Genomic DNA, 26,440 nt, shown 5'->3' with positions numbered 1-26,440 from the left:
ATACTCAAAATGCATCTCTCCTCAGAACGCAGACTCTCAAGTGCATTATGCCAAGGGAAGCAAGCAGAGAGAAGGTGGATGCACAGAAGTAGCCAGGGCGCCCAGGAAAGAACTGCGCGCAGAGGAGCCTGGCGGACGGCAGGGCTGGCACTAAAGGCCCAGGGAGAAGGCCAGTCTGTTCCAGAAGAGGCGCTGGAGCAACTACCAGTCATATGGGGAAAAACCAGAACCGGAGCCTTAAGTAAAGAGGAACTCCACTTGGATTTAGGAATATATGTTAGACACAGGCTCTGCAGGCCACTGAAAGGACCACCCACCTGACGAGAAGCCAGGGAGGGTCCTGATCAGAGGAGTGACGTCACCTGCTTTCACTTTTAAAGGATCCTTCTGCTATTCCGTAAAGAACTGATCACAGCAAAAGAAAGAAAAGATACATGGAGATCAGTTAGGACACTCTTCCACCATGCGGCTGGGAGAGGAGGGGCCAGTGGCAGACATAATAAGTAGAGACCAGACTCTGAATATATTCTGAAGATGGAGTCAATGAGATTTGATGAGAAATTATCATGAGGGGTGTCAGAGAAAGCAGAGTCAAGGATGGTGCCAAACTCTGACCCAGCTCTGGCCTGAGCAATAAATGCATGGATGATCTCCTGTTGACTGAACTGGAGAAGACTGCTGTAAAGATACTGGGGGAGGGGGGTATCAGGAGTTCAGTTTGAGACTTGCCACATCTGACATGCCTGTTAGAAATACAAGCAGAAATGTGGAGCAGGCAGATGAGCTTACATGTCTGAACATCAGCAGCAAAGTCCAGCTAAAGAAAGTGTCAGAGCTATCACCAACTCTAACAAAACCCCAAGACTGAAGGCAACCGTCACGACAGCACAGGTAGGCGGGGAGAACTCTGAGGGACTGAGCGCGGGGCCTCAGAGAGAACAGCCAACAAGAGAGAAGAGTCAGAAGGGGGGGGGAGGGGCTCTAGGAGCCAAATGAAGACGGTGTTCCAGGGAGAAAGAAGTGATGAGCGACCTCAACCAGCAGAGAAGATGAGGATTTTAGATGAAGACCAAGGGGCCTGGCAATGTGGAATGGCTTCAAGAGAGAGAAAGGGGAAACTGTAGCAGATGAATATAAAAACCCTTAGAGAAGTTCATATAAATGGGAGAAAGAAATGAGGGAAATGGGGGAGAGATTCTTCTTAGGATGGGAAAAATTATAGCAGATTTATCAACTGATGAGAATAGTCCAATAGAAAGGGTAAAACAGATGACTTAAGAAAGAGGGGAAGGGAAGAGAACTGTTGGAGCAACATATGTAAAAGAGAGAGGAATATGTGCAGACCTCAGGGGGGCTGGCATTTGGAGAAGGCCGTTCAGCCACAGCCCCCGAGGGCGGGCGAACTGCGCGGACAGATAGAGGCAGCGGTGCAGAGAGGAGAGCGGGAATTCCTGGAAACGCAGGAAGCTCAGAACGAGGAGGGAGAACCAGTGGAGGCTAAGGGAGCGCAAAATGCATACGTCAGCTAACCAGGAAAGCGGAAGAATCCGACGGACCAGGGTAACGGCAGGACTGCCAGGTAGCACGAAATCCCTACACAAGGTCAGTGATCGTCAGTTTGCAGAAAGCCCAATCAGTATGTTGATACTTTTTTATCCATCTTTGTTCAGTTATTTGGGTGCAAGTGGAAAAGCAGCAGCAAGCTGGATTTAACTAGACTAGAGTTTTACCAGCAAAGTATCACAAAGGAGAAGAGGCAAGGGAACTCAGAATGTATACAAGGAAATGCTTTATCGCTGATCCACAGGTCTAACCTGGATTTAAGGGATACGTGACTCTAAGGAACAAAAGGGACAGAGAATAGGAAGAAGCAGGATCAACAGACTGTGTGTCCAGTGGGGAGTGTAACACTTAGTGGAGTAGGGGACCCACAGAGAGACAAGACAGGACAGGCAGTCAGAGTGGGACTCTTGGAATCAAGACTGCGGAGGGCACGCAGCCATGGTTAATCACAAGGCCTAGGTAACACACGGCAGTGTGTGGTTAGATGGGGAAGTGGGGGAGGGGAGAGGTGGTCAGTCAAGAAATAAAAAGTCAGGGTAATGAAAGGATCATCCAGGTAAACACTAAAATAACCAAGACTTGAGACGGGAGAAGTAACACAGAATTAACCGTGAACCAAAGTTAGATTCGTCAAGGAATGAGAGTGACCACCTGAACTTTTAACAGTAAAAGAGGCTATCTATGAGCTATACACACTCTGACGGCATGATATGGAAATTGCAGGGATCATGGAGGAAGGAGTTCTGAAAGCAGCAATGACAGTTACCCTCGCACCTACACATCCTCAAGCTAAGCAATACACAGGATATGGGAGAAAACAACCCACCTGGAGGGCTTTCTGGGCAAGGTTTGTCCTTAGAAGTGAGCCATATCTCGCCTAGATCAAGATGACAGGAATGTCCAGAGAAGTTGAAGACACAGGGAATTTTGCACATGGTGGTGGTTCAGTCACTAAGTCGTGTCCAATTCTCGCAACCCTATGGACTGTAGCCCGCCAGGCTCCTCTGTCCACGGGATGCTCCAGGCAAGAATACTGGAGTGGGCTGCCATGTCCTCCTCCAGGGGATCTTCCTGACCCAGGGATCGAACCCAGGTTTCCTGCACTGCAGACAATCTCCTACACTGCAGACAGATTCTTTACTGACTGAGCCACCGGGAAAGCCCCCTGCACATGGGAAGGGTTTTAAAAGTTGAGTCCAAAAGGATCCATACAAAGCCTTAAGGGAACCAGTGAGTAACAGAAAACCTTGTTTCCCATATTAATTAGAAAATCAGCTTGTAAATGTCTAGCAAAAACCCTGCTGAGATTTTCCTTTGAATGGCACCGAAACCAGTCAGCCTGGGGAGAGGTGATGTCTCCGTGTTACTGTGTCTCCGTATCATATCACGGTATAACTGTGTAAGCATTGGGTAGCATTATAATACTCTCGGTGAGGATGGCAGCCACTGTGCTGAACTGTGCCCATGCCACGCCCAGCACCTGACTAAGCACTACACACACACACTCCTCCATGGCCATCCTCAGTGGATCCCTCACTTACAGAGAGTCCTTGTTACCAAACTCAAGTCTGTGTTCCCAATGTACAGAGAGGCCAGGCAATACCAAAACTCTAAGAGTGTGGAGCAGAGAGAGGTTTACTGAGGGCAATGCAAGAGATGGGTGGCTCACGCCGTAACCACCCCAGGTTTTCAGCAAAGCCCTTCTCTAGGAAAGGTAAGGGAGGGCATAGGCAGTTGTTGCAAGCTTCTTGGTGTCAGGTCACAGTCAGTAGCGATGCTCCTGTAAATCTACCAAACGAACGCTATTCCCTGTTCTGACAAGAAAGGCAAGGTCCCAAAACACAAGTTTCATCCTCTGAAGTCCTGATCCTGGCTAAGAGAAGGCACCCCAGGGGGCCCCAGTGGAACCAGGACCACTAACAGTGCTCACTGACAGTTGGTTGCTTGTAGGAGGGGCTCACTGCAGCACCGACCAATGGCTGAGAGGGAACCAGGATCACCAACTGTCGCTTACTGACAACTGGTTGCTAGGGGCGGGCCCACCACGTCACGAACCAATAGTGACCGGTTCCCAGTAAGGGGGTGCGGGTTACCTGCGCACAGCAACAGCCCCTGCTAAGGTCTGCGCTCAGCCACGCTCCGCTACACGCTTGGCTCTAATGCGACTTCTCTGGGCTTGTGGCCGTCAGAGGTTGACTCAGCCTGCCGTGGGCCCCAGGGTCCCTCTGCCTTTGAATGAGTATCCTTGCCCACAGTCCAGTGACCACACCCTCTGGTCCAGGGACCACTACAAAAGACTGGGAGGATGAAAAGAGCTGAGAAACTCTCCTCTGAGGGCACAGTGGGTCACCATTCTGACCTTATTTATTTTGATTTGCTGGCTCAAACTTCTTCCTGTCTACTTTGTCCATTTAAGATAATTGGATGTGCGGGGTGGCTCACACTGACCACATCTGTATTTTGAAGCTGAGTCAGAACACCTTACCGAGCGGTTCCGTGTGGCAGCCCAGCTCAGGGCACAGGTAAAAATAAAGGAGCCGTCACCGCACTCGACACAGTTCTGTTTATAGTGCTGCATAATTGCGTCCTCTCTCAGCACAGCTGATCTGAGTCACGGCTGAGTCAAGACAGCATGTGGCCCCTTCACCAAGCTGACAACTCATGGGGGTCTGAAAGAGGCCTGTTTTGTGTTGTGGATTTTTTGCTTCGTTTGGCTGTTGTCTTTGGTGCAGCCAAAGACTTGCGGGCCACAGGCTCAGTTGTGTTTGGGGAAAACCTATGTGAGCCTGCGTACACACAGATGACCAGTTTATTCCGAGTTCTACATCATGCCGGCCTCTCAAGCGTCAACAGACCCTTTCCCTACGAGTGTTAGTCTACGTCCTGATGCAAGCAATGAGGGACACCAAAACATTTCTGACCTCTTGAAATCATGATCCTCTGTCATATGTGACAGTGTTTCATACCTCTCTTACCAGAGTCCTTCCTCTATGCTGACTCCAGGAAATTATTTAAGGAAGTAATAAAAACACAACCAAGGGCTCATTCTGTGCTAGGTATTAAAGGAGGCCCCGAGGACACAGAGGTAAATAAGACGCCTGCCCTCAGGTCTGGGCTCATTCTAGTGGACAGGTAGGTGATTAAGTGATCATAATACTCTACTGCAGTTCTTTGCAAGAGGTAAGGGGAATAAGGCAGAAGCACCCAGGTCATAATGCAGAAGGTCTAAAGTCATCTGCAGTTCAACTGTGGCACAATGGAGACGAAAAGCGCCCCTCCAGCTTGTGGCGATCAGAGCCGCTATGGGAAAGTCAGTGTCAGGACAGGGTGACCTGCATCTGAAGAGAGCAGGAAAGAGCTGGACTCAGTGCAGCCTTGGGCTTCGCAGGTGGCTCAGTGGTAAAGAATCCACCTGCCAGTACAGGAGGTGAAGGAGACGGGTTCAATCCCTGGATCAGGAAGATCTCCTGGATGAAGGAAATGGCAATCCTCTACCGTACGCCTGCCTGGAGAATCCCATGGACAGAGGAGCCTGGTGGGTTGCAGTCCACGGGGTCGCAAAGAGTCAGACATGACTTACCACGCACACAGGCAGTGCAGCCCTATGTATGGGTCACATGCAAAGCTGTGCACTCCAGTGTTAGGAGGGAGCCACGGAACTTCATAGATGGAACCCGGTCCATGATGCTGGCCAGCATGGTGACCAGTTACACGAGCCCCCAGTATCACTAGGATACAAACAACCAATAGAAGGAAGGCCTGACCTTAGGCTGGGGTCACCGGGGAAGGAGGCAGAAGAAAGGGCAACTTGATTATACAGAGAGCAGTGAGCCCAGAAAGGCAGAAAACGCAATAAATCTCTCAAGGTGAGCCAGCAAACTGAAAGTTCACAGACAAAGTCTAACCCTAGGGAAAACAGGCCTTTCCTCAGTGCTCTCTGTGACAACCCTTCAGAGTGTGTGCTTCCCAACCTTGCAACTCTAGACTGTGCTGGGCCAAGCCTGAGTTCAGGACACAGAACTCCAGCAGGGTGCACAGAAAGGGGTCAGGGTGCCTCAGACTAGACCACAGAACAAGCACGTTGAGATTCTCCAGCTGGCGACACAGGAGGAGTAACCCCCGATTAGCATGCAGAGCCAGGGTTGCGACGACACACGGGGGCAGGGAGGAGTGGGTCTGGAACTCAGGGTTCGACGGGCTGTCTCCTGGCACTTGTGTGTCTAGGGGTAACAATAAGTAGGCAGGGGCAGCAACCGCACACTGACGGGAGCAAGGCCACCGAGGGCTCAGCCCCAGCGGCATCAGAGCCTGGCGACAGTGCTGGAGAGCCGGGGGAGTCCAGACGGGAAGCTGGGGCCAGCAGATGCCTGTCCACTAACGGCCTCAGGACAGGCTGCGCCAGGGGGACAGGACTTACTGCTCCGACACGCCTGTGAGGTCTCCTAAGATTCCAAACAGCGATGGCCTCCAAGAGTCCGTGACTGAGTGGACAGTGTCAGGCAAGGGGAGGTCTCAGGAGAAGAGCGGACTGTAGCAGATGCTCACGGCATCCCTCATCACACACCATTGGCCCATCTAGTTAATGACCCCAAGGGCAATTCTCACGACCCCCGTGCTCAGGCAATTCAGAGGTGCATCCCCCAGGGACCCCCAGTCAGGTTGAGCCCCAGCTGCCTCCAACAGCCGCCACTGAATACGGCATCCTTACATCAGCTCTCTCTCCTTCCACACCGAGCTTCCCCTCTCCCACACTTCTGATCGCTGGGGCTTGCGTATCGTTAAATTACTTCACCCAAGTTCCTACCTCAAATTCTGCTTTGGAGAAAAAGCCCTAAGGCTCAGGCATACAAGGAGGCGTTTATAAAGATGGTCTCTACAGTGCTGTTGGAGTTACCAAAGATTAAAGACAAATCCAAATGCCCAACAGTAAGAAAAGGCAGATAAATGATGATGTAATCTTATGACCGTACACTCCACAACTGTTGAAGTTAATGATCTAGCTCTCTACGTATGAAAACTGGTAAAAACAGAGCAAAAATTAAAGATGCCGACTCAAGCATATACAGCACGTAACACACCATGTAACACGCAGCCGGGAGGGAAGAATGAGACTGGAAAGCGAGACAAAGAGCCCCTGCCCACCACATCCACTGCCGGCAGTCACACCCTCTGCGTCAGCAGGGCAGAGGCTCAGAGTTCTGCCAAGAGAACACACTGGTCAGAGCAAACACCCTCTTCCAACAACACAAGAGAAGACTCTACACATGGACATCACCAGATGGTCAATACAGAAATCAGATTGATTATATTCTTTGCAGGCAAGGAAGCTCTATACAGTCAGCAGAAACAAGACCAGAAGCTGACTGGGACTCCTGCCCATGAACTCCTTATTGCCAAATTCAGACTTAAATTGAAGAAAGTAGGGAAAACCACTAGACCATTCAGGTATGACATAAATCAAATTCCTTATGATTATACAGTGGAAGTGAGAAATAGATTCACGGGATTAGACCTGACAGAGTGCCTGAAGAACTATGGATGGAGGTTCATGACATTGTACAGGAGGCAATGATCAAGGCCATCCCCAAGAAAAAGAAATGCAAAAAGGCAAAATGGTTGTCTGAGGAGGCCTTACAAATAGCTCTGAAAAGAAGAGAAGCGAAAAGCAAAGGAGAAAAGGAAAGATATACCCATTTGAATGCCAAGTTCCCAAGAATAGCAAGGAGAGATAAGAAAGCCTTCCTCAGTGATCAATGCAAAGAAATAGAGGAAAACAACAGAATGGGAAAGACTAGAGATCTCCTCAAGAAAATCAGACATACCAAGGGAACATTTACTTACAAAGATGGGTACAATAAAGAACAGAAATGGTATGGACCTAACAGAACCAGAAGATATTAAGAGGTGGCAAGAATACACATAACTGTACAAAAAAGATCTTCACGACCCAGAAAACCACGATGATCACGTGATCACTCACCTAGAGCCAGACATCCTGGAATGCAAAGTCAAGTGGGCCTTAGGAAGCATCACTATGAACAAAGCTAGTAGTAGAGGTGATGGAATTCCAACTGAGCTATTTCAGATCCTAAATGATGCTGTGAAAGTGCTGCACTCAATATGCCAGCAAATTTGGAAAACTTAGCAGTGGCCACAGGACTGGAAAAGGTCAGTTTTCATTCCAATCCCAAAGAAAGGCAACACCAAAGAATGTTCAAAGTACCGCACAATGGTACTCATCTCAGTTCAGTTCACTCACTCAGTCATGTCTGACTCCTTGCAACCCCACAAACCGCAGCACGCCAGGCCTCCCTGTCCATCACCAACTCCCAGAGTTAACTCAAACTCATGTCCATTGAGTCAGTGATGCAATCCAACCATCTCATCCTCTGTTGTCCCTTTCTCCTCTTGCCTTCAATCTTTCCCAGAATCAGGGTCTTCTCAAATGAGTCAGCTCTTTGCATCAGGTGGCCAAAGTATTAGAGTTCTAGTTTCAGCATCAGTCCTTCCAATGAATATTCAGGACTGATCTCCTTCAGAATGGACTGGTTGGATCTCCTTGCAGTCCAAGGGACTCTCAAGAGTCTTCTCCCACACCACAGTTCAAAAGCATCAATTCTTCGGCGCTCAGCTTTCTCTATGGTCCAACTCTCACATCCATACATGACCACTGGAAAAACCACAGCTTTGAATAGATGGACCTTTGTTGGCAAAGTAATGTCTCTGCTTTTTAATATGCTGGCTAGGTTGGTCATAAGTTTTCTTCCAAGGAGCAAGTGTCTTTTAATTTCATGGTTGCAGTCACCATCTGCAGTGATTTTGGAACCCCAAAAAATAAAAGTCTGTCACTGTTTCCACTGTTTACCCATCTATTTGCCACGAAGTGATGGGACCAGATGCCATGATCTTAGTTTTCTGAACGTTGAGCTTTAAGTCAACTAGTTCACTCTCCTCTTTTCACTTTCATCAAGAGGCTCTTCAGTTCCTCTTCGCTTTCTCCCATAAGGGTGGTGTCATCTGCATATCTGAGGTGATTGATATTCCTCCTGGCAATCTTAATTCCAGCTTGTGTTTCATCCAGCCCAGCGTTTCTCATGACGTACTCTGCATACAAGTTAAATAAGCAGGGTGACAATATACAGCCTTGACGTACTCCTTTTCCTATTTGTAACCAGTCTGTTGTTCCATATCCAGTTCTAACTGTTGCTTCTTGACCCGCATACAGATTTCTCAAGAGGCAAGTAAGGTGGTCTGATATTCCCATCTCGTCAAGAATTTTCCAAATTTTGCTGTGATCCATCCAGTCAAAGGCTCTGGCATAGTCAATAAAGCAGATGTTTTTCTGGAACTCTCTTGCTTTTCTGGTGATCCAATGGATGCTGGCAATTTGATCTCTGGTTCCTCTGCCTTTCCTAAATCCAGCTTGAACATCTGGAAGTTCACAGTTCATGTACTTTTGGAGCCTGGTTTGGAGAATTTTGAACATTACTTTAGCATGTGAGATGAGTCCAACTGTGCGGTAGTTTGAGCATTCTTTGGCATTGCCTTTCTTTGGGACTGGAATGAAACCTGACCTTTTCCAGTCCTGTAGCCACTGCTGAGTTTTCCAAATTTGCTGACATATTGAGTGCAGCGCTTTCACAGCATCATCATCTTAGGATCTGAAACAGCTCAACTGGAATTCCATCACCTCCACTAGCTTTGTTCGTAGTGATGCTTCCTAAAGCCCACTTGACTTCACATTCCAGGATGTCTGGCTCTAGGTGAGAGTGATCACACCACTGTGATGATCTGGGTCATGAAGATTTTTTTGGTACGGTTCTTCTGTGTATTCTTGCCACCTCTTCTTAATATCTTCTGGTTCTGTTAGGTCCATACCATTTCTGTCCTTTATTGTACCCATCTCTGCAGTAAATGTTCCCTTGGTATCTCTAATTTTCTTGAAGAGATCTCTAGTCTTTCCCATTCTGTTGTTTTCCTCTATTTCTTTGCATTGATCACTGAGGAAGGCTTTCTTATCTCTCCTTGCTATTCTTGGGAACTCTGCATTCAAATGGGTATATCTTTCCTTTTCTCCTTTACCTTTTGCTTCTCTATGCCTTACAAAAGCCTTTTCCCCCTGAAACCTACTGAGTCCCAGAAGGTATCAGTATTTCATACCAATACATTTCAAGGGGGTGGGGAAGACGCTCCCAAACTCAAATTGTTTACAAAACCATTTCCGTCACTCTGCACAACCACCAGTGTTACCCAGAGATCCTGAAGAGCCATGATAAACCACTTCTGCCTCCCCACCCTGAGGAAGGAGATCTCAGCCCCACACCAAGCAGCATGACATCACTGCAAAGCGAGACTCCGAAAGTGCCCTTCCACTGCACTCTTCAGTGGACAAGGAGCTGAACTCTCCAGAGCCACGTTACTGCCTGCACCCTTCCAGGATTTCTTTCCTTTTTTCCTAGATTTGGTTCCAAGCACTTCATGAGTATCAGTCACCTCAGCTCATCTCAGGCTCTGGAAACAGAGAGCACTGTCTGGCATGGAGGAACACGTGGATCAAATCCCGACTCACTCTGAGTATACTAAGAACATCAGATGCCCAGTTCCTTCTGTTCTTGGAAGAAATGTGACAATTCAGAAACATTGTTTTACCAGTGATAATTCTCAACTAGGAAGCAAAAGAGACCAGTGATATTTCCACAAGCCTTTCCATCAGGCTGGCTGAGATTCAGCTCAAGGAAGTTCTTCTGGGCGTGGCAGGGAGAATAATTTTACACCCAGAAAACTGAGATACAGTGGCCAGTGAATTACACAGATGGCTACTGTTCTATGAGTCTGTCAAATCCAGGCAACCAACACCCCCATCTGGGTACAGCAGGTCTCCCTCACTTCAGAAAATCCCCTCAGGCTCCCTCCCAGTCAGCCGCCAGCCTCCTGTGACAGCCACTGTTCAGGCCTGCATCACCAGTCAGCAACACAGAGAAGGCCAGCTTCGCAGAACTGCAGAGTCGTGAAGAGCGCACTGTCTGTCTGGCCTCGTTCAGCCGGTGCCTTCTGAGCTCCGCCTGCACTGCTGTGTGAACTGGTGGTCCAGTTAGCAGGCAGCTTAGTCATCCGCCCACTGACGGCCATCGCAGCAGGTTCTAGTACTTGGCTACCATCAATAAAGCTGCTACAAGCACTCTTTCACAAGTCATGTGGACATATATTCTAAGATAAAAACCTAGGGTTATGGGCAGGAGTATGTTTAACTTTATAAAAAACTGCCAAAGCGTTTCCCAAAGCGGTTGCACCATCCACGCTCCCACCAGCAATGGACGAGACCAACTGCTCCACAGCCTCACCAAAAGCTGTCAGTCATTTCAATCCCAGCAAATCTAATGAGTCTGCAAAGGTATCTCATTATGGTTTTACTAGTTTATAACAGCTTTACTGAGACATAATTAAACAAAGCATACAATTCACTCACTTAACTACATAATTTTATCAACTGTGGTATATTACGTTAACTTAATTGTGGTAAAGTATCTATGTATTAGGGGCTTCCCAGGGGGTGCTCGTGGTAAAGGACCCGCCTGCCAAAGCAGGAGACCTAAGACATGCGGGCTTGACTCCTGGGTAGGGGAGATCCCCTGGAGGAGGGCATGGCAACCCACTCCAGCACGCTTGCCTAGAGAATCCCATGGACAGAGGAGCCTGGTGGGCTACAGTCCATAGAGTCACAAAGAGTTGGACACGGCTGAAGCGACTTGGCGACAGCAGCATGTATATATCAGGTTGGAACAAAATAACAGCAGTTTCGGGCTGTGAATTCTAAGTCATTATAAGTAGGCTCAAACATGTTTATTAATCAAAATAGGCCATTACAATCAACACGTTTTTACCAATGAGAAATAAGTTTGTTTATTCTTGTGGCATAAAAATCTGTACTTCAGGATTCGACAAACTCTTGGAAAGCATTTTCTGCCTCCTTTCCTTGCAGAAAGTTGTCAAGACGCTTGGAGAAGCGGTAGTCAATCAACGAAAGGTCAGGGGAATGTGGAGGATGAGGCAAAACTTCACAGCCCAAGCCACTCCGCTTCTGAAGCACTGGCTGTGCGACATGCAGTCAGGCAGCGGCGTGGGGAGAACCGGGCCCCCGCTGCTGACCAGTGCCAAGGCAGGCGCTGGGTTTTCAGTGCATCTCATCGGCTTACTGAGCATATTTCTCAGGTGTGATGGATTCACTGGGATTCAGAAAGCTGTAGTGCGTCAGATGGGCAGCGGACCACCAGTAACCATGACCTTTTCTGGTGCAAGTTTGGCTCTGGGAAGGGCTCTGGAGCTTCTTGGTTCAACCACTGAGCTGGTCGTCACCAGCTGTCATATACAATCCACGTGTCACCGCACATCACAACCTGACTGAGAGATGGTTTGTTGCCGCTGCATAGAGTAAAAGAAGACACTTCGAAAGGACAGTTTTTTTATTTTCAGTCAGCTCCTGAGGCACCCACTTAGTGAGTTTTTTCACTTTTCCAATTTGCTTCAAATGCCCGATGACCACAGAATGGTCCACGCTGAGTTCTTTGGCAACCTCTTGAGCAGTTGTAAGAGGATCAGCTTCAATGACTGCTCTCAATTGGTCGTTGTCACCTTCCAATGGCCTGCTACTACATTCCTCATCTTCAACGCTCTCATCTCCTTTGCAAAACTTCTTGAACCAACCACCACTGCACTGTACCTTTGGTAGCAGTTACTGGGCCAAATGTGTTGTTGATATTGCCAGTTGTCTTCACTGCTTTACGACGCATTTTGAACTCGAATTAAAAAAAAAAAAAACCACTTGAACTTGCCTTTTGTCTAACATTTCCAGTCTAAAATAAATATAAAATAAACAGCAAGTAATGTCATTAGCAAAACTATAAATAAAGTGAGAAATGTGCATGAAAATGATGTATAACAGAACCAATTTAAGAATGTACTCCAATATCAAATGGCGAAGTTCACCAATGCCAAACCAAATTATTTTTGCACCAACCAATAATATACAATTTTACATTCTGACCACTTTTCAGTATAGAATTCAGTGGCTTTAATTATATTTATAATGTTGTACAAACCTCAGCACTAATTCCAAAAATTTAGTACCGCAAACAAATTTGGTAACTATTAAACAATAACTCTTCCCTCCCCCCCAACCCAGGTAACTTCTATCTCCTTTCTGTCTGTGAATTCGCCTATTCTTAGTTCTTCACAGAAGTGGAATTATACAATATCAGTCATTCTATGTCTGGCTTCTTCCCCTTAGCATGGTTTCAAGGTTCACTCCCATTCCAGCATGTACCAGTACTTCATTCCTTCTTAGGGCTAAACAGTATTCCACTGTATGTACATGACATTTTAGCCATTCACCTGTTGATGGACACTTGAGCTGTTTCCATCTTTTGGCTATTATGAATAATGCCTCAATGAAAACTGGCATACAAGTATCTGTTTAAGTTTTTGCTTTTAATCCTCCAAGGTACATACATATCTAGGAGTGGAACTGCTTGATTGTATTCTATGTTTAGCTTTTTGAGGTACCATAAAAAAAATTTTTTTAACATAATAGCTGAACCATTTCACATTCTCACCAGCAATGTACAAGGGTTCCAAATTTTCTACATCCTTACCAACATTTTTTTCCCTTTTTTTTAGTAACAGCCATCCTAAAGAGCACAGTGGAGTTTTTGTTTTAATTTGCATTTTCTCAATGATTAATGATGTTGAGTACTTTACCATGTGTGTTGGCCATTTATATATCTTCCCTTCTAAACCAGATTTTTTTCCAGCCAATTTTTTACCAGACTGTCTTTTGTTACTGAGTTTCAGGAGCACTTGATACATTTTAAGGGAAATTCTTTGTTAGGTATATGTGTTGTAAATATTTTCCAGTGTATGACTTGCCTTTTCCATTTTCTTTTGATAGGCAGAAGCTTTTTTAATTTTGATAATCTAATTTGATAATCAATTTTTCTTGAGAGGTCAATGTTATCTGTGTCCTGGATAAGAAATATTTGCCTACACACAAGATTAAAGATACTCTCCCATCTTCTAAACAGTTTATAGTTTTAAATTTTATGTTTAGGTCTACAATCCATGTGGAATTATTTTTGTGAATGGTAAAAGGTATGGGTCAAAGTTCATTTTATTTCATTTAGATATCAAGTTGTCCTACCATCATTTTTTGAATGAAATTCAAAAAATTTTTTTTTTGAATTCAGGATTAGGGTTAGAGTTTTTAGACTGACTTTGGCTTGGAACTTGCACATAGTTTGGAAACAGTCTTAACGTTCCTTACACGACATTCAGCATTCAGTCAAGAGAAGACTAGATGACTGCACACAAGACAGAAACTGACAACAGATACTTATCAGGCATGTTATCTGAAATAAGTGTAATTAATATGCTTAAGAAAGTAAATGACTATGAATTTCAACAGAGTAATTCATTTAAAAAATCCAACAGAAATTCTACAAAACTCAAAACTACCTGAAACTAAGAATACAACAGACAGCACATCGGACACAGCAAAAACCAGAAGAGAGAATGAGAAGACAGGAGGAAATTTTCAAACCAAAGCTCAGAGAGAATCGGAAATACAGGAAAGAGGCTTTGAGATATACAAAATACAGTGAAAGGTTTAATATATGTGTAATTAAATTCCTTGAAGGAAAGGAAAGAATGAGAGAAGCAACAGCTGAAGAAATACTGGCTGACAATTTCCTAAGCTGTTCAAAGATCAAATTCAAGAAGCATTATCCAAAGAGGGTAATTACAAAAAAAGCCAACTATTTCTGTCTTCATGGGCCTTCATTCTAGAAGAAGACAGAGCATAAATGAGAAACCTCTACTAATAATTACATAGTATGTAGAATCTAGTAAGTGCTTTCTTTAAAAAATAAAAAAGAAAATATGGTTTATAAGATAAAGGGACTCCAAAGCATGGAGGGGAGGGAAGCACCTGCCCTATTACACAGTATACACAAAGCCTGGAAGGAAGAAATCGGGAAAATACTTTTGACTAAACACACATTAACAAGAAGAAAGAACCCATACTGAGAGAAGATTTAAAAAGTTAACCCATTCGAGTATGGAACCAGAAGACTACACATGTGCCATGGAACCAAAAGACTACACATGTGCCATGAGTAACTGTGCGGTGTGTGCCCAGTCGTGTCCGACTCTCGGCGACCCCGTGGACTGCAGCCCACCAGGCTCCTCCGTCCATGGGATCTTCCAGGCAAGCGTACTGGAGTGGGGTCCCACTGCCTTCTCCAGGGGATCTTTCCCAGCCAGGGATGGAATCCAAGTCTCTTGCGTCTCCTGCATTGGCAGGCTTATCTTTACCACTGAGCCACCTGAGAAGCCGCATAAATAATGACTTACACAAATAGCAGTAATTCCACAAGACTTTGTTAAGAACCTACAATTATCAGACTGTATGCTAGATGCTAGGGACCCAGGGAATGTGATACACTCACTTTACTCAACAAACTTGTCAGATGCAAGAGCAATCATATCAGTTTAAGCATGAGAAGATTTGTGGAAAGCAGGACCCAAACATTACACTAGTTCATGAATACTCAAGAATCCTATAGAAAAAAACACAGTAGCTTACTCAGCAGAACTTTCTGTGATGGGAATAATCTGTATCTGCATGGTCCGAGAAGCTGCCATTAGCCATGTGTGGCTACTAGTACTGACAATGTGGCTGGGACAAGTCAGGAATGGAATGATTAATTTAACTTATTGCTGATTAATTTAAATAGCCACATGTGAGCAGCTGCATGGACAGTGGAAGTAAAAAATATCACCTGGCTCTACACTTGAATACAGGGGAGCTTCCTGGCGGCTCAGACAGCAAAAAACCCACCTGCAAGGAAGGAGACCTGGGTTCAATCTCTGGTTTGGGAAGATCCCCTGGAGAAGAGAATGGCAACCCACTCCAGCATTCCTGCCTGGAGAATCCCCATGAACAGAGGAGCCTAGCAGGGCTACAGTCCATGGAGTCACAAACAGTGGGACATAACTAAACCACTAAGCACACTGCTACATAATGAGCCCCAAACTCAGCAGTTTTAAAGCCATTCCATTCATAGTCTAACACAGGTCAGATTCCTTTATCAACTTGTACAAACAGCTGTGGGCTTGACTGGGACTGAGGATCTGCTTCCAGGATGCTCCTCACATGGCTACTGGCAGGAGGGCTCAGTTCCTCACCGCACAGACCTGTCTAGGTGGACCCCTGGGTGTCCTTATAACATGGCAGATGGCTTTCTTGGAACAAGCGATCCAAGAGAGAAGGCAACGAGGAAGCTTCAGGGCCTTCTGTGCTCAGAAGTCACACCCTGTCACTTCCCCCACATCTAGTATTTAAAAGCATGTCACTTGGTGCAGCCCACGCTCAAGAGGAAAGGTCAAATTCCTTCTTACTTTCCGCAGTGTGATTCTGCTGTGCCTTGCATTTTTCAGTTTGCTACTGTGATGCCTCATTCTGCTTCACTTTATGTCCCATCCAGCCTCTGACACCTCCATCCATCCTCCCTCTGGGTCCATCAGCATTGGACGGATCTTCTCAGAGCAGCTGGCCTCTGGAAACCCTGAGACCCTTCTGAGGGCAAACTAGTGATTTGTTCAAAGACACGCTGAGAACCAGAAGCCTGTGCTCACAAATCCTCATCAGGGGCTCTCTGCACCACCACATACTATCTGCCTCCTGATTCCAAGACCTACACATCAGGTCACCTTTCCCGGCCTTCAACTCTTCCTGAACTAGGACAGAGTTCCTGCCTGCCCCAGGAAAAACTCAAATATGGGATGCACCTTCACCTCTTCTCATTCTTCCCCAGCAATCCAACTGGTCACTGAGTCTTGTCCATTCAATCTGGTAAAGATGTTTCAGTATCTATCCTACCCATCCCCCATAGACAATACCCTAAATTCCGACAGTTTTCTCTTTCACTTGGGCTTCTCCATCAAGTCATCTGCCTCTAGCCTCACCCTAATGTATCTCTCACAATGGCAGCCAGAGATTTGTCTAATATACCGATTTGCCAGGCCATGCCCTTGAAACAAACTTCCATTGTTGTTTTTGTTCAGTTGCTAAGTTATGTCTCTTTAGGACCCCATGGACTGCAGCACGCCAGGTTCCTCTCTCTGTAGTTTGCTCAAATTCATATCCAGTGAGTCGATGACGCTATCTATCTCATCACCTGCTGCCCCTTTCTCCTCCTGCCTTCAATCTTTCCCAGCACCAGGGTCTTTCCAGTGAGTCAGCTCTTCACATCAGCTCTTCACTTCACAAAGTACTGGAGCTTCAGCATCAGTCCTTCCAATGAATATTCAGGATTCATTTCCTTTAGGATTGACTGGTTTGATCTCCTAGCATGGTTCCCCATAAACTCCTCTCACAAGAAGCAGAGTCAGGAAAGGCCTTGTAAACTGGCTTAGGGCCTTGGATTTTATCCTTCAGCTTATAAAAAGGAACTTGATATTTGACTATGTCCTCTCTACCAGATATCTTATCTATGTTATTTCATTTAAACTCAGAGACCATGCAAAATCAGCACACTGTTCCTCTGCACATACTGTTCTTTCTAATTAGCCCTCTCATCGGTAAGCCTAGAAGCCATAGTAACCTAAGGCCTTTCCCTGACCCACAAATCTCTCCACCAGCTCCACAGTTCCCCCAGCTCCACCATCTCTTCTTGGCTAGACCCTCTTACAATTTGTTTACACAGCAATTACCCTAACCTGCTTGAAAAAAGGGACATCATGTTCATCTTTGCACCTTCGGCCCTAGCAAAGAACCTGCTTCAGAGCAGGTCCTCAATGAAGGTTACTGATTGGTTGACTAAAAGGAGAGCCCACCATGGTATAGATATCCTAAGCATTAAAGCAATCAACAAATCTCTCTGAGGTACAACATCAATTAGCTTATCTCCCCAAAAGCCAAAGGAGCAGTGCCCAGGGCTCTTCACACTCTTTGAATTGCTCAACGCTTACTGAGATTTGAGGCAGAAGTGCTCGGACCAAGTGAACCTCTAAAACCAATCTGGACGTCTCCCACACTCCCTCTACTCTTTACACACACTTCTGCGATTCCAGAACAGGGCTTCCCAACAAAACACTTACGGAGAACCATCCATAAATGTGTTAAGGGATAGTATCAGTTAACTTGATTTAATACTATGTGTCAGATATGTGCCAAGGACTTAATATGCATGAGTTCACTTAATCTTGACAACCTCACCAGGAAAGTACTCTCCAACCTTAGTCCTATTAAACAGACACACAAACTGCGGCCCAGAGAAGACCAGAACAAAACAGGCACTGATTGGAGATATCAGGTACTTTGTATTTTCACGTGCTTTATTTCATATACTCCTCTGTACAATTTAGCAATGAAGTCGTGTATTACATTTCCATTTTTAGGCAGGAAATCTTAAGGCTTGGAGAAATGGCACCATAACGCATCGCTTGTAGGGCTAGGAGCCAAATCCAGATCTTCAGACTCCTGGGCACCTTTCGCAACGGACATCTGGCCCTTCTGCGGCAGAGTCGGGACTGAAGTAGCCACTGCGCAAAGCAGGGCCACCACTGGGGATGCGGAGCCTGGGCTCACAGGACGAACGGAGTGACGCCGCCTCCCACCTTGCACATCTGCAACGTCTGTCTCCCCTAGCTGCACGTTCCGCTGCTTCTGGGGGCCTGCCAGGCCCGGAGACCTCTCCAGCCAGGCCAAGGAGACCATCTTGCACGTTATCCGGGCGCCATCACCGCAGCTCAACTAACTCAACAGGCAGGAGGCGGCGAAGGACTCGCTTGGATCGGTCCCCCTTCCTGCGCCCGGCCTCACGCCCGCACTGACGAGTGGGGAGCAGGTGTCACCCCCGCCCCCCAGCCCGGGGCCCGCTGGTGAGGCGCGGGGCAGCCACCCCACCGCCGCCCGGGGAGGAGGGGGCGCCCCCGCCCCGCTCCCGCAAGCCCCGCCGGGCCGCCCCCGACGCCCGCGCCGCCCGCGCCGTTACCGATTCCGCTGCTCTTTGAAGAGCGCAGTCAGCGCGCGGAGAGCCTCCAGATCCTGAATGGGCGCGGGCATCATGACGCCCGACAGCCTGCCGGGCGGCGGCCTGGGCGCCGCCATCTTGCCGCTCGCAGCTCGGGCCGAGCGGCCGACGACGAGGAACCGAGAGGAGGAGGGGCAGGAGGGCCGGCGAGAGCGGGTGGAGCGCGGGCTGCTGCCTCCGCACGCCGCCGCCGCCGCCGCCGCCTCGGCGCCGCTGCAGCCCACGGGCCCGGCCCGGAAAGCGCGAGACCAAGCGCCCAAGGTTCGCCTCAAACCGGAGGACGCAACGGTGCGGCGAGGGGAGGGGGCGCGGGCGGAAGTCCCGCCTGCGGGGAGGGGGGCGCCGGCCGGAAGTTCGCCCTGTGGGGAGGGGGCGCGGGCGGAAGTTGTGTTTGAGGGGGTGGGGACATCAGGAGGGCGGAGGGTCCCCAAGGAGAAGTCGGCGGGGTGGGGGGCGGGCTTGGGCCCGGAATAGGGACACCCTGAGCGGGGCAATGGGGACAGAGGGGGTCTCCATGGGAGCGGGTGTGGGGGACGAGGGCACCTCGGGGAGATGCGGGAAGACGGGGGTCTCCGCAGGAGGGGATGTGAGGAAGGCTGGGGAGTCCTGCAGAGGCTCCCCTGGAGGAGAAGGCTGAAGACCTCGATCCAGCGGTGGGGAGGGTTGATCAGGGCTCACACCGAGCCCCTGGGAGCTGGAGCAGTCTGTGTCCATCTTGCAAGTCTCAGTCCCTGGAAGCTCAGTTCCCAGTTCTTCAGTCAGTCAGTTAGTTCAGTCGCTAGTCGTGTCCAACTGTTTGCGACCCCATGGACTGCACCACGCCAGTCCCCTGTCCATCACCAACTCCCGGAGTTTACTCAAACTCATGTCCATAGAGCCAGTGATGCCATCCAACCGTCTCATCCTCTGTCGTCCCCTTCTCCTCTTGCCCCCAATCCCTCCAGCATCAGGGTCTTTTCCAATGAGTGAGCTCTTTGTATCAGGTGGCCAAAGTATTGAAGCATCAACTTCAGCATCAGTCCTTCCACTGAATATTCAGGACTGATTTCCTTTAGGATGGACTGGTTGGATCTCCTTGCAGTCCGAGGGACTCTCAAGAGTCTTCAACAGCGCAGTTTGAAAGCATCAATTCTTCCCCGCTCAGCTTTCTTTATTAGTGATCTTAGTGATCACTTACTGGCGGTGGTTCAGATGGTAAAGAATCTGCCTGCAATGCAGGAGACCGGGTTCGATCCCTGTGTTGGGAAGATCCCCTGGAGAAGGGAATGGCTACCCACTCCCATATTCTTGCTTGGAGAATTCCGTGGACAGAGGAGCTAAGTGGGTTACAGCCCATGGGAGTGCAAAGAGTCCAACATAACTGAGCAGCTAACACACGGACAATAACAGATCATTTACCAGGCCCGCTTGGGGTGAGAATACTGTTGTTTCAGCTCATTGGTGGTGGTTTAGCCCCTAAGTTTAGTCTTTGCGAACCCATTGACTGTAGCCCACCAGGCCTCTCTGTCCATGGTGTTTCCCAGGCAAGAATACTGGAGTGGGCTGCCAGTCCCTTCTCCGGGAGACCTTCCCGACCCAGGCATAGAACCTGCTTCTCCTGCACTGCAGGCGGATTCTTTACCACTGGGCCACCAGGGACTCTGTTCCAGTTCATTAAGGGCTTTATATACAATTTGAAGTCAAAAAGCTAAATTCTACAGAGTTAGGCTAAGAATTGTGTTTTTCTAAAGGAAGTGAGATGAGATGGTTGGATGACATCATCAACTCAAAGGATGTGAGTTTGAGCAAACTCTGGGAGATAGTGAAGGACAGAGAAGCCTGGCGTACTACAGTCCACGGGGTTGCAAAAAGCCAGACATGACTGAGTGACTGAAAAACAGCAAAGGGAAATGAGAATATTTTACAGGAATCAGACAAGCTTCTCTAGGGGTGCTGGTAACTCACTCTTTTCACTGCATGGGATTCACTTCTTTATCATATCATGTTTATGTTCTTTGAACAGACATTGTTGCCAGACCCCATGCTAGGTACAGGACAAACTGTGATCTCTCAGTATCTGCATGGAATTGGGTCCAGGACACCCCCTTACCCTGCAGACACCAAAAACCGTGGATGTTCAAGTCCCATAGTCAGCCCTCCATATCCACAGATGCTGCAACGTGTGGAGACAGAGGACCAACTGTGTAAAGATCTATGAGATGATCCCAGCCCTGAAGGAACTCACAGACTATTCAGAGAGAGAGGCAAACAGAATTGAATACAGTTGATTACTGCTATAATAAAGGACTAGACAAATTGCTGTGAGGCCAATTAGAATATATAAGTAATACTCTCTACATTTTGACTTGAAGCGTAGGGGTGTGTTTATAACATGTTTTTGATGTTCTTTGCTAAATAAAATTTAAAGACCTGATAAACACCACCAGAATATGCAGGAGAAATGAAACATGAACAAGCAAAGCAGCTGAGACTGTAATTCAGCCCTATCCATTTAACTGACGATATGTTCATGAATTCCACAAATATTTCTACGTACCTACTTTGTGCCAGGCATTATATCGCCTAGAGATGCTCAAGACCATCCAAAATGTTTAACAGTCCTTAAACTAACAGGGCAGGATCTCCCAACTTTTCCCCGAGGAGCAGGGAATAGTAAAATGTTTTGTCACCAATCAAAATCTTACCCCTTAGTTTTCCATCATCAATTGTAAAACAAAAGTAACTGCTCTGATTCTTACAGAAAACATGTCCCATGACATTCAAATTCATTACCTGGAATATTGCAGTGTGACCATGGCTACTCGCTTTGCTCCTTCTCTTGTCTCCCTACGTTATAAGTCCTTTAAAAATATGAGTCAACATTTTGTTTTGCTCAAAACCATCCAAAGGATTTCCATCTCACTCAGAGCAAGTGTCAAAGTTCTTCCAGTGGAAGTGTCCCTCAATAGGCTGCCTCCCTCACCGATTCTGATCACATCTGCTAGTCTTCATCCTCCACTGAGCTTCAACTACCCTGCCCTCCTTGTCCTCCACCTGGGGATGTATGCTCCTGCCTCAGGATTTTGCACATGCTGTGCCTGTTGCATGAAACACTTTCAATGCTTATCTAGCACACACTTGCATGGTTTATTTCCTTCATCTGCTCCAAAGGTCTCTTAATGAGTTTCCCTTGTCAGTCTTTAAAATTGTAGCATACCACCCAAATTCCTGATCCTCCGGAATTTTTCTTCATGGCCCTTAACACTTCCTATATCACATCCTTTACTTGTTTATTTATTTATTGTTACCATTTTGCTTGCTGCCAAAATGTTTAAGCTACACAAGGACAGAGATTTTGGTCTTTTTTTTTTTTTTTTACTTTTATCTCTTCAGCCTCTAGAAAAGGACTACTTATGCGATTCATGGGGTCGCAACGAGTCGGACACGACTGAGCGACTGAACTGGAACTGGAACTGGATGTGGTAATTGCTCAGTAAACATCAGTTAAATTAATGAACAGAAATATTTTAAAATACATTTTCAAAAAGGAGAAAGAAAATAACACGCCTCCAGAAGTGGGTGAACAATCCACACAGTACAAGAAAGAGGAAAGATGGAAGAGGAAGAAAATAATCATTAAAGGCCATGAAAGGAAAAATAGACATTAACAGGACAGGCTAGACATATAGGTGAGTATGAGAAACAAAAGGATATGAAATCGGTCAAACGGTGGAGTGTTACTGACTGCTTGGAACTGGCTAGAGGATTTCAACCTTGGATGAACTGACAGAACTAAGTTATTATTTCACTTGGGCTAAATAGCATTTTTTTAGCATTTAAAAAATGTTTTATAGTGATGCCTTATGATGAACATGCCACCATGTAGATGTGCGTGAATTAAACTTTAGATGAAGATTTGTGGTATGTTCGTGTCTTGAGCCTGCTGCAGGAGAACTGGATCTGCCACGATTCAATAATCAAGAAATGAAAATAAACAAAAAGAAAGGAAAAAGAAATGAAGGAAAGAGACTTCCCTGGTGGTGCAGTGGTTGAGAATCTACCTTCCCCCGCAGGGGACGTGGATTGGATCCCTGGTCAGGAAACGCCATCCCACAGCAGCCAAGTGTTCACATCCTGCAACTAAAGGCCCTGTGTACCACAACTGAAGATCTCACGTGCCGCAGCTAAGACTCCGCAAAATAAAGAAATGTTGTTTGGTTTTTTTTTTTTAAAGAGAAAGCGTATGCCAGATATCAGCTCCTCCTCCAAAACATAATATTCAGTGGATGCTCAAGTCAGCCCATACCTCTCTTTGGCGCTAACTTTGGAGAATCCCCCTCGTGCTACACATGTGTTTATGTACTGTCCTTTGAATCTGAGATTCCTCAAGGCAGGGACTTTATCTTCCTTATCCTGTTCAGGATCAAGTTCAAAGCCTTGTGCCTAGATTCAAGGCTATAAATATTTGTGAAACTGAAAACTTTGAAGACCAAAGGAAAAAATAACAGAATAGTGTAATTGTTAAGAGCAGGGATCAGCAAACTGCAGCCTGCAAGCCAAATCTTTCCTACTATCTATTTTCCTAAATTTTATTGGAAATTGTCACACTCGTTCATTATACATATTGCCTGTGGCTTCTTTGATGCTGTAGTGACAGGGTTGAGTAGTTGTGGCAGAGACTGTATAACCTACCAAGTCTAAAACATTAAAACAATTAGGGGATTTCCCTGGTGGTCCAATGATTAAGACTCCGAGCTCCCAGTGCAGGAGGCACAGGGTATGATCCCTGGTCAGGATCCCCTAAGAACCCACATGCTATGCCATGTGGCAAAAAAAAAAGAAAAGAAATTAACTGTTTGGCTGCTTGGTTTTCCATAGGAAAGGTTTGCTAATCTCTGGTAAAAAAAAACATGAGCTCTAGATCATTAGGCAATCTTGGATGATGGGAATTGTGTCTTCATCTCTTAGCACCTAACTTTGGACAAGTAACCACCTCTTAAAGCCTATTTTTTCATTTGTAAAATGAAATATTAATAACACCTACTTAATTTAGTGGTTTGGAGGATTCATTGAGATAGTCTGTGTCAACCCAGTGTCTGTCATGTATTTAGCTCTAGAGCTAAAGAGCTTTAGGCTAAGTGAGGTAAGCCATTCACAAGAAAGACAAGTACTGCACAATTCCATTTATATGAGGTGCTTAGAGTAGTCAAAAGTCATACAGCAGAAAGTAGAATGTGGCAGCCAAGGGCTGGAGGAGGAAAGAATGAGGATTTTTCTTTTTAATGCATGTAAAGTTTTCAACTTCAAGGTGAAAAGAATTATGGAGATGGCTGCTGGTCATTATTACACACTAGCACTTAATATCATTGAAATGTACACTTAACATGGTTCAGATAGCCAATTTTAGGTTATGTGTATTTTATGACATGGTTTTAAGGTAAAATATAAGTAAGAGAATTCCTCTCCAACAGAACTGCACCATGGGAAATGCTAAGGAAGCTTCCTTGGGCTGAGGGAAATGCAGAAATGCAAATCCTGACAAGATGGAAGAGAACTGGAAAGGGTAAATACCTGGGTAAATGCAAACAGCCATTTTCTTCTATTTGCTCTTTTCCTCTTAATTGTTTTATAAACTGGTTTATAATAAAAGTTAGAACATGTTCTCGTGAGGTTATAAATGAAGTGTAACAGCAATAATAGAAGAGAGAAAGATAATGACCTACGAAGGCATTGTGTAATAGATTCCTGGCGGCAACTACTTTAAAAATGCGAAGAATTATAGATAAGATGCCAACAGAAAAACTGAAATGGAATCCCTAAAAACATTCCAGGAACTTCCCCGGCATTCCAGTTGGGTTGCCTTCCAATGCATAGGGTGGGGGTTCGGTCCCTGGCGGGAGCTAAGATCCCCCCACGCTGTTGTTGTTTAGTCACTGGGTTATATCGGACTCTTCCGCAACCCCACAGACTGTAGCCTGCCAGGATCCTCTGTCCACAGGATAGCCCAGGCAAGAACACTGGAGTGGGTTGCCAGTTCCTTCTCAAGGGGATCTTCTCAACTCAGAGATTGAACCCAAGTCTCCTGCATTGCAAGCAGAGTCTACCATCTAAGCCACTAGGAAACATAATTTTAAATGCATAGATTGGAAAAGTAGAAAGAGCTCAAACACATTATCTAAGCTTTAACCTAGCATGTATATGTACTAAGTCACTTCAGTCATGTCTGACTCTTTGCAACCCCATAGACTGTAGCCCCCCAGGCTCCTTTGTCCATAGGATTCTCCAGGCAGGAATATTGGAGTGGGTTGCCGTGCCCTCCTCCAGGGGATCTTCCGGACCCAGGTGAGTTCTTTACCACTAATGCCACCTGGGAAGCCCAAGCTTTCACCTTAAGATACTAGAAAAAGGAGAGCAAATTAAACCCAAAGCAAGCCGAAGGACAGAAATAGTAAAGATAAGGGGGAAAACCATTGAAATAATGAAGAAAATAATTGGAACTTTAGTGAAAGCAAAAGCTAGCTCCTTGAAAAAGGTAATAAAATCAAGAGACTTCTAGTTGGGCTAATTTCTTAAGAGGAAGATACAAATTTCCAATATCAGGAGTAAAAGAGAAGACATTACCACAGAATCGATAGACATTGAAAGAATAATAAGGGCGTGTTATGGACAACTTTATGGCGATAAATATGGCAATCTACACAAAGCAGGCAGATTCCTCGAAAACCAGAAATTGCCAGAACTCACCCAAGGAAAAATATAAAGCTTGAACAGCTTGCTATCAATAAATTGAATTTATAAATAAAAGCCTTCCCATAAAGAAACTCCAGAGTGACATGGCTTTGGTGGCAAATATTACCATGCATTTAAGAAAGAAAGAATATCCATTCTACACAAATTCTTTCAGAAAAAAAAAAGAGGTAACATCTCTCAACTTATTTTATAAATCTAGCTAGTATTATCTTGATTCCAAAACCAAGCAAAGACCTCATAAGAAAAGAAAAAAAAGAACTATAGACTAATATCTCTCATAACCATAGACCCCAAAATTCTTAACTAAATATTAACAAATCAAGCTATATATTAAAAATGACAATATATCAGGACCAAGTAGGGCCATATTCTGGGAATGTAAAATTAGGTTAACATCCCAAACTCAATCAATATATTTCACCATATTAATAGATTAAAGAGAAAAGGCATATTATCATTTCAATAGATGCAGGTAAAAGCATTTTATATAATTCAAGAGGTTTTCTTGGCAAAAACTCCCAGGAAGGTAAAAACAGAAGGGAATTTTCAAAACCTGTTTAACAGCATCTACAAAAAATTTACACCTGACATCAGATTCAGTGGTGAAAGACTGTGCTTAACAAGGTAAGGATTCGCGCTCTTACTACGTCTATTTAACATTTACTGGAAGTCCTAGTCAAGACTAGAAAGAGAAATGGAAGCTATACCAATTAGGAAAGATGAAAAAATGTCCTTTTTGCAGACCACTTAATCATGTTTGTAAAAATCCCTAATGAATCTATAAAAACTCTACTGGAACTAGTAAGGGAGTATAGCAGGGTTATATATGAAAATCAATTGTATTTTTATATACTGGGGATGAACAATTACAAATTCAATTTAATGAACAACTTCACTTATGATAACATCAAAAATACCTAGGAATAGGGACTTCCCTGGCAGGTCAGCAGTGTAGATGCTATGCTCTCAGTATAGGCGGTATGAGTTCAATCCCGGGTTGGGGAACTAAGATCCCACATGTCATATGGCCAAAAAAAGAAAAAACTTAGGAATAAATTTAA

General features: G+C 45.8%; 1 protein-coding gene across 1 annotated transcript in view; it reads right to left on the bottom strand.

Moving 5' to 3' along the window:
- Positions 1-18,733, bottom strand: part of ATXN10 (ataxin 10) — a 142,514-nt gene extending 123,781 nt beyond the window's left edge. Inside the window, exon 1 of the mRNA XM_068970734.1 lies at positions 18,612-18,733. Coding sequence (XP_068826835.1) covers positions 18,612-18,727 — 116 coding nt within the window. The 5' untranslated portion in view covers positions 18,728-18,733. The remainder of the gene's footprint in view (positions 1-18,611) is intronic.
- Positions 18,734-26,440: the final 7,707 nt, after the last annotated feature.

Source organism: Capricornis sumatraensis, chromosome 4, assembly GCF_032405125.1.
Source record: "Capricornis sumatraensis isolate serow.1 chromosome 4, serow.2, whole genome shotgun sequence".
NCBI lineage: Eukaryota > Metazoa > Chordata > Mammalia > Artiodactyla > Bovidae > Capricornis > Capricornis sumatraensis.
This window is presented reverse-complemented; position numbering and strand designations above follow the sequence as displayed.